This window comes from Cebus imitator, unplaced genomic scaffold (genome assembly GCF_001604975.1).
Source record: "Cebus imitator isolate Cc_AM_T3 unplaced genomic scaffold, Cebus_imitator-1.0 Scaffold890, whole genome shotgun sequence".
Taxonomy (NCBI): Eukaryota; Metazoa; Chordata; class Mammalia; order Primates; family Cebidae; genus Cebus; species Cebus imitator.
Window position 1 is genome coordinate 66,038 of NW_016108205.1, and position 8,395 is coordinate 74,432.

General features: G+C 50.5%; 1 protein-coding gene across 1 annotated transcript in view; it reads left to right on the forward strand.

Annotated features, from left to right (window-relative positions):
- LOC108298121 (transmembrane and immunoglobulin domain-containing protein 2-like) overlaps window positions 1–8,395 on the forward strand; it is a 13,534-nt gene that overhangs the window by 3,827 nt on the left and 1,312 nt on the right. Inside the window, exons 2-4 of the mRNA XM_017520852.1 lie at window positions 796–1,146; window positions 6,154–6,195; window positions 6,305–6,418. Of these exons, the coding sequence (XP_017376341.1) occupies window positions 796–1,146; window positions 6,154–6,195; window positions 6,305–6,418 (507 nt within the window). The remainder of the gene's footprint in view (window positions 1–795; window positions 1,147–6,153; window positions 6,196–6,304; window positions 6,419–8,395) is intronic.

Sequence of the window (8,395 nt, forward strand, 5' to 3'; positions counted from 1 at the left end):
TGTTGACCAGGATGGTCTCGATCTCTTGACCTCGTGATCCACCCACCTCGGCCTCCCAAAGTGCTGGGATTACAGGCTTGAGCCACCGCGCCCGGCCCCCAGCTAATTTTTATATTTTTTTTAGATGACTTCTCGCTCTGTCACCTAGGCTGGAGTGCAATGGCACGATCTTGGCTTACTGCAACCTCCGCCTCCTGGGTTCAAATGATTCTTCTGCCTCAGCCTACCAAGTAGCTAGAATTACAGGCACCCACCAGCACGTGCAGCTAATTTTTGTGTTTTTAGTAGAGATGGAGTTTCACCATCTTGGCCAGGCAGGTCTCCAACTCCTGACCTTATGTGATCCGCCTGTCTCAGACTCCTAAAGTGCTAGGGTTACAGGCATGAGCCATCATGCCTGACCACTACTTTTTAAATATTTATTGTAAAGATGAGGTTTTGCTATGTTCCCAGGCTGGTCTGGAACTCCTGGGCTCAAGCAGTCCTCCCTCTTTGGCCTCCCAAAGTGCTGGGACTACAGGCGTGAGCCACTGCGCCCGGCTAATTTTTGTATATTTAGTAGAGATAGGGTTTCACTGTGTTGACCAGGCTGGTCTCAAATTCCTGACCTCAGGTGATCCACCCACCTCAGCCACCCAAAGTGCTGAGACTACAGATGTGAACCACTGTGCCCAGCTTAGACAAGTGGAGTTTCAAACACAGACTGTGGGATTTCTCTGTGAGGGAGTCACACAGCCTCACACGCACACACTGAGAAAGGTCGCCTCCATCTCTTCTGTCCTCCTGCCCTGTAAGGATCCTCAAGCGTGAACGAGCAGCAAGGGCCCCAGCAACTGCAGGTGAGGCAGGGCAGTCAGGCAACTATGGCCTGCCAGGTGGACCAGGCCCCGGCCTGGGAACAGCTCCATGTTGAGTGGACCAAAGATGGGAGCGTCCTGTGCCAGCCATACATCACCAATGGCAGCCTCAGCCTGGGGCTCTGTGGGCCCCTGGGATGGCTCTCCTGGCAGGCACCCAGCCATCTCACCATGCGGCTGGACCCTGTGATTCTCAACCACAGTGGAAACTACATGTGCACGGTGGCCACAGAGATTCCTGACTTGGAGGAGGCTGAGGGCAATGGAACATGGCTCTCCATGGACCCAGGTACAGGAACCAGCAGAGAGAGGGGGGGTCAGTGGAGAGAATCTTAGAATCTTTTTATTTATTTATTTATTTTTTGGAGATGGAGTCTCACTCTGTCGCCCAGGCTGGAGTACAGTGGCACAATCTCAGCTCACTGCAACCTCCACCTCCTGGGTTCATGTGATTCTCCTGCCTTAGCCTCCCAAGTAGCTGGGATTACAGGCACGCACCACCATGCCCGGCTAATTTTTTGTATTTTTTTAGTACAGATGGGGTTTCACTGTGTTAGCCAGGATGCCCTCTATCTCCTGACCTCCTGATCCACCTGCCTGGGCCTCCCAAAGTGCTGGGATTACATGCATGAGCCACCACACCTGGCCAGATCCCAGAATCTTAAGACTTTTGAATCTCAAACTCCTAGAAACAAAAAACTCTCAATTCTTCATATCAAACTTTTTTTTTTTTTTGAGGCAGAGCCTTACTCTGTTGTCCAGATCTTGGAGTGCAGTGGCAATATCTTGGCTCACAGCAACCTCCACCTCCCAGGTTCAAGAGATTATCTTGCCTCAGCCTCCTGAGTAGCTGGGATCACAGGTGCTCACCACTATGCCTGGCTAATTTTTGTTTTCTTTTGAGACTGAGTCTCACTCTGTCACCAGGTTGGGGTGCAGTGGCACAATCTCGGCTCACTGCAACCTCCACCTCCTGGAGAAACGCTCAAGCGATTCTCCTACCTCAACTTCCTGAGTAGCTGGATTACAGGCACACACCACCATGCCCAGCTAATTTTTTGTATTTTAGTAGAGATGGGGTTTCACCATGTTGCTCAGGCTAGTTGAGAACTCCTGACATCAGGTGATCTGCCTGCCTCAGCCTCCCAAAGTGCTGGGATTACAGGAGTGAGCCACCACATCCAGCCAGGTCCTAGACTCTTAAGACTTTTGAATATCAAGCTCCTAGACACAAAAACTCAAAATTCATCATATCAAACTTTTTTTTTTTTTTAGACAGAGTCTTGCTCTGTCATTCAGGCCTTAGACTGCAGTGGCACTATCTTGGCTCACAGCAACCTCCACCTTCAGGTTCAAAAGATTCTCTTGCCTCAGCCTCCCAAGTAGCTGGGATTCCAATTGCTCACCACCATGCCTGGCTAATTTTTGTATTTTTAGTAGAGATGGAGTGTCACCATGTTGGCATGTCTGGTCTCAAACTTCTGACCTTAGGTAATCCACATGGTTTGGCCTCCCAAAGTGATGGGATTACAGACATGAGCCACTTTGCCCTTCCAGAATCTTAAGACTCTTGAATCTGACTGGGCATGGTGGCTCACACCTGTAATCCCAGCACTTTGGGAGGCTGAGGTGAGTGGATCACTTGAGGTAAGGAGTTGGAAACCAGCCTATCCAACATGGTGAAACCCTGTCTCTACTAAAAATACAAAATTAGCCAGGCATGGTTGTGCATGCCTGTAATCCCAGCTACTCAGATCAAATTTTTTTAGATGGAGTTTTGCTCTTGTTGTCCAAGCTGTAGTGCAATGGCATGATCTTGCCTCACCGCAACCTCCGCCACCCAGGTTCAAGCAATTCTCCTGCCTCAGCATCTCGAGTAGCTGAGATTACAGGTGTGGCCACCATGCCCAGCTAATTTTCCTTTCATTCATTCATTCATTCATTCATTCATTTTGAGACCGGGTTTTACCATGTTGATCAATCTGGTCTGGAATTCCCAACCTCAGGTGATCTGTCCGCCTCGGCTCCCCAAAGTGCTGGGATCATAGGCACAAGCCACCACGCCCAGCCAATTTTTCTTTACTTGTAGAGATGGGTTTCACCACATTGTCCATGCTGGCCTTGAACTCCTGACTTCAGGTGATCCACCTAATTTGGCCTCCCAAAGGGCTGGGATTACAGGTATGCCCCACCATGCCCAGCCAGAATTTTGCAATTTTAGTCTGTGTAAAACCCGAATCCTGGCTGGGCACAGTGGTACACAACTGTGATCCCAGCACTTTGGGAGGCCAAGGCAGGCAGATCACGAGGTCAGGAGACTGAGACCATCCTGGCCAACATGGTGAAACTGTCTCTACTACAAATTAAAAGATTAACTGGTTGTGGTGGTGTGCACCTGTAGTTCCAGCTACTTGGAAGGCTGAGGCAGGAGAATCAACTGAACCTGGGAGGTAGAGGTTGCCATAAGCCAAGATCATGCAACTGCACTCCAGCCTGATGACAGAGTGAGACTCTGTCTCCAATAAACAAACAAACAAAGAAACAGAAGCCTAGAATTCTAGAATCCAGAATTTAAAGTCATCAGCCAGACACAGTGGCTGATGCTTGTAGTCCCAGCACTTTGAGAGGCTAAGGCGAGAGGATCACTTGAGCCCAGGAGTTGGAGGCTGCAGTCAGCTATGAGCACACCACTGCACTCCAGCCTGGGCAACAGAGTGTTATCTTGTCTCTGAATAAAATAAAGCCATCGTCCAGGTGCAGTAGCTCATGCCTGTAATCCCAGCACTTTGGAAGGCCAAGGTGGGTGGATCACCTGAGGTCTGGGGTTCGAGACCAGCCTAGCCAGCATGATGAACCCCCCCCCCTCTACAAAAACACAAAAATTAGCCTGGTGTGGTGGTGCGCGCCTATAATCCCAGTTACTCGGGAGGTTAAGGCAGGATAATTGCTTGAACCTGAAAGATGGAGGTTGCAGTGATCACAGCCCTGCACTCCAGCCTGGGCCACAGAGTGAGACTCCCTCTCACATAGAAGCCATGGACTCTCAAAGTTGGAAGAAACTCTCCATATCAGCAAAGGCAGCTGCCTCATTTTACAGATGAGACAGGTAAGGCCAGTGAGAGCCAAGACATGTGTAGTACTATCCACTAGGCAGGGGTGCAGCCTATACACTCCCCACTTTGCCATGTCACCCCCTTATAGACCCACCCTGGGCAGAATTGAGAAATTCAAGGGGATGCAGGCTTTCCCTCCTGCTCTGTGAGGGGTGCCTGTGGGCCTGGCCATCTTCCCAGCCCCCTCTGGCAGAAGGGAGCTCCCAGCTCCCAGCCCCTAGAGATGCCCATTCCTCTCCAGCTGGAAGGACCAGCCTGCTGGCAGGGACAAGTGACTGCCTCAAGGGAGGAATGTGTTATGGCTGCCTTACCCACCTCTCCCCACCCCTCCAATGTCAAAGGGGCCAATTAGCAATTAGAGGAGGCGGGGTGGTGGAGGCGCCAGGCTGTGCATTGGCAGCTTGAGAGAGCGGGGAGCCGGCATGGGTCCAGCCTCACACAGCTGGCTTCCCCACCCCCTCCAACCCCGAATAGCAGCTTGGTAGCCCCCAGAGATTGCCTGCCAACCTCAGAGGCTGTGGAAGGAGAGGGTTGGGGTGCCAGAGCTTATCTTAATTGGGGCATTCACAGCTTTTAGGCTGGGGTTCCTGTAAATTATACAAACCTGGATTCAAACCTCTGTTTCATTTACTTGCTGTGTGACCTTGAGCAAGTGACTTGACCTCTCTGTGCCAGTTCCCTCTGCTGTCAAAATACAGTGAATAGTGTTTCCTCATCAGGCTAGGTGACTTTAGAGGGGTTATAGCTAAAGTACTATCCACTTTATAAAGTTATAATCCAAGTGCAGTGGCTAACGCCTCATATCTCAGCACTCTGGGATGCCAAGGTAGGAGGATTGCTTGAGGCCAGGAGTTCAAGACCAGCTTGGCCAACACAGCAAGATCCCATCTCTACAAAAAATTCTAAAATTAGCCAGTCATGGTGGCACGCACCCATAATCCCAGCTACTTGAGAGGCTGAGGTGGGAGGATCGCTTGAGCCCAGGATTTGTTGACTGCAGTAAGCTATGATCGTGCCACTGCACTACAGCCTGGGTGACACAGAGAGACCATGTCTCCAGAAAAACACACAGCAGGGAGGCTGAGGCAGGGGAATTGCTTGAACCCAGGAGGTGGAGATTGCAGTGAGCCCAGATCATGCCACTGCACTTCAGCCTGGCTCCTGGTGACAGAGCAAGACTCTGACTCAAAAAAAAAAAGAAAGAAAGAAAAGAAAAGAAGAACACACAGCAATAACAAAGCAGTGCTTAGCACAGGACCTGGACATAGTAAGTGCTCAAGTAACCTAAGTGTTACCTTCTCTGAGCTGAGGTGAGAAAGGGCTTTGTTCAAAGCTGGTCCTGGCTGCCTCCTGGGTAGGGGACCCTTGCCAAGAGACTTAGGTGCTTTGAGCCTCCGTTTCCCCATCTGTAAAATGGTATGGCTCAGAGTCCACTCTCAAACAGAGAAACAACCTAACAGGAGCCCCAGGACGAAGATGGCGGAGCTCATGATGACAAGTCCAAGCTGGCAGTTTTCCACAATGACCCAACCAGACAGGGATCATAAGCCTCATTTTTCTTTCTTTATTTTTTTATTGCATTTTAGGTTTTAGGGTACATGTGAAGAACATGCAAGATTGTTGCATAGTACACACATGGCACTGTGATTTGCTGCCCTCCTCCCCATCACCTGTATCTGGCATTTCTCCCCATGCTATGTCTCCTCAACTCCCCACCCCACCCTTTTCTTTTTTTTTGAGACAGAGTCTTGCTCTATCACCCACACTGGAGTGCAGTGGCACAATCTTGGCTTACTGCAGCCTCTGCCTCCTGAATTCCAGTGATTCTCTTGCCTCGGCTTCCTGAGTAGCTGGGATTACAGGTGTGCACCACCATGCCCAGCTAATTTTTATCTTTTTAGTAGAGACAGGGTTTCACCATGTTGCCTAGGCTGGTCTCAAAGTCCTGACCTCAAGTGATCCTCTTGCCTTAGCCTCCCAACGTGCTCGGATTGTAGGCATGAGTCACCATGCCCTGTCGAGCCTCATTTTTCAGAAGAGGAAACTGAGGTTCAGAGTAAACATCTGCCTGAAACCACAAAGCCTGGCAGAAGGAAGAACACTTATGTCCCCCTTTGTGCAGTCTGTCCTTGGAGGGTACAGGAGCCTGACACCCTCCCAGAACATAGATTTCCTGTCTGTAGATGACCCCCCACAGAACAGAAACCCAACCCCAAACTTCCCAGGTGGGCCCTACCCCATGTTCCTCCCCCAGCATCTTCCTCCCGCAGCGACCTCCTCCCCCATCACCATCCCCAACCTCCCGCTTAGACCATCCCTTCTCCCCCCACCCAGGACTCCTCTTTGTGATGCTGGGGGTGGAGAGCGTGGGTGTGGCCTCAATGGTGCTGGGTGCCTGGTTCTGTGGCCACCGCCACTGCCAGCAAAGGGACTCAGGTAACAGCCCAGGTAAGGTAGGGTGGGGCAGAGGCGGCGGGAACTGCAGCTTCTTGAAAAAGACCTACTGCATCTGCGCTCCCGCTTCGGCTTCCGGGAAGGAGGGAGGAGGGATGAAGGTGGGGGAAGGCTGGCTCCTATGTCCTGTACTCATATTTTTCAGAAATAGAGACAAAGCTCTTAGCTTGGGCAACCTAGCAAGATCCCATCTCTATAAAAAATTAAAAATTGGGCTGTGCACGGTGGCTCACGCCTGTAATCCTAACTCTTTGGGAGTCCGAGGTGGGAGGGTTATTTGAGCTCAGGAGTTAGAGACCAGCCTGGGTAACATGGCAAAACCATCTCTACTAAAAATACAAAAATTAACGAGGTGTGGTGGCCTCTGCCTATAGTCCCAGCTGCTCGGGATGTTGAGGCAGGAGAATCACTGGAACTGGGGAGGTAGAGATTCAAGTGAGCTGAGACTGCCTCACTGCACTCCAGCTTGGGCAACACAGTGAGACACCATCTCAACAACACAAAATTAGCGAGGCTCAGTGACACACGCCTATGGTCCCAGCAACTCAGGTGGCTGAGGTGGGAGGATTGCTTGAACCCAGGAGGTGAAGGCTGCAGTGAGCTATGGCTTCCCCACTGCACTCAAGCCTGGGTAACAGAGAGTACACTACAGTCTGGGTAACAGAGAAAGACCCTATCTCAAATAAATAAATAAATAAATAAATAAATAAATAAATAAAAACAGGCAAGGTGGCTCACACCCATAATCCCAACACTTTGGGAGGCCAAGGCGGGCGAATCATGTTAGGAGTTCAAGGCCAGCCTGACCAACATGGTGAAACCCCATCTCTACTAAAAATACAAAAAAAAAAAAATTTAGCTAGGCATGGTGGCACACACCTGTAATCCCAGCTACTCAGGAGCCTGAGGCAGGAGAATTGCTTGAACCCATGAGGCTTTCTTATTCATTTTATTATTTTTTATTATTTTTATTTTTATTTTTATTATTTTATTTAAGACAGGGTTTCACCATGTTGGCCAGGCTGGTCTTGAACTCCTAACCTCAGGTGATCCACCCACCTCGGCCTCCCAAAGTGCTGAGATTACAGGCGTGAGCCACCATACCCGGCCTTTTTTTTTTTTCAGGAGGCTTTTTTTAATCAAAAAGATTTAAGGGGGCTGGGCATGGTGATTCACGCCTGTAATCTCAGCACTTTGGGAGGCTGAGGTGGGTGGATCATGAGGTCAGGAGATGGAGACCAACCTGGCCAACATGGTGAAACCCCGTCTCTACTAAAAATACAAAATAATTAGCTGGATGTGGTGGCAGGCACCTGCCATCCCAGCTACTTGGGAGGCTGAGGCAGGGGAATTGCTTGAACTCGGGAAGTGGAGATTGCAGTGAGCCAAGATTGTGCCATTGCACTCCAGCCTGGGCACAGAGTGACACGCCGTCTCAGAAAAAAAAAAAAAGATTTAAGGGGTCATCTGGGGGTCCCAGAGCTCCCAGGGGTGGCTGGAGAGGCCCACTGTGGCCAAGCTACTTTGCAACAACTCAAAACCCCCTTCCCACCTTATACTTGTAGAGACAAATCCAAGGAGCAGAAAGTGAATTGTGCTCTGGTTTCCAAACAGCGCCCTGCCCTGAAAGACCCCCTCTATAGCTGGCATCGCCCCCAGGCAGGCCTGGAGCTAGGGGGAGAAGGGGGGAGGAGGGGTGAGGTCAGGGGCTTCCTGGTGTTTACAAGCCCCCTCCCCACCTTCTGCCTGAATGTCACCAGCTAGGCCCGGCTCCCCTCCCCTGCTTCTGCTGTTTCCATGGAGACAGACGTCCTTTCTGCAGATCAAGCCCCTGCAGCCTCCAGGAGGGAGCAGAGCTGGCCTGAGAGACTGGACCCACTCAGTCTCTACATCTTTATATCTGCCGGTTTCTATGGTGTGCGCTGGGTTTTTTGTTTGTTTGTTTGTTTTTGTTTTGTTTTGTTTTGTTTT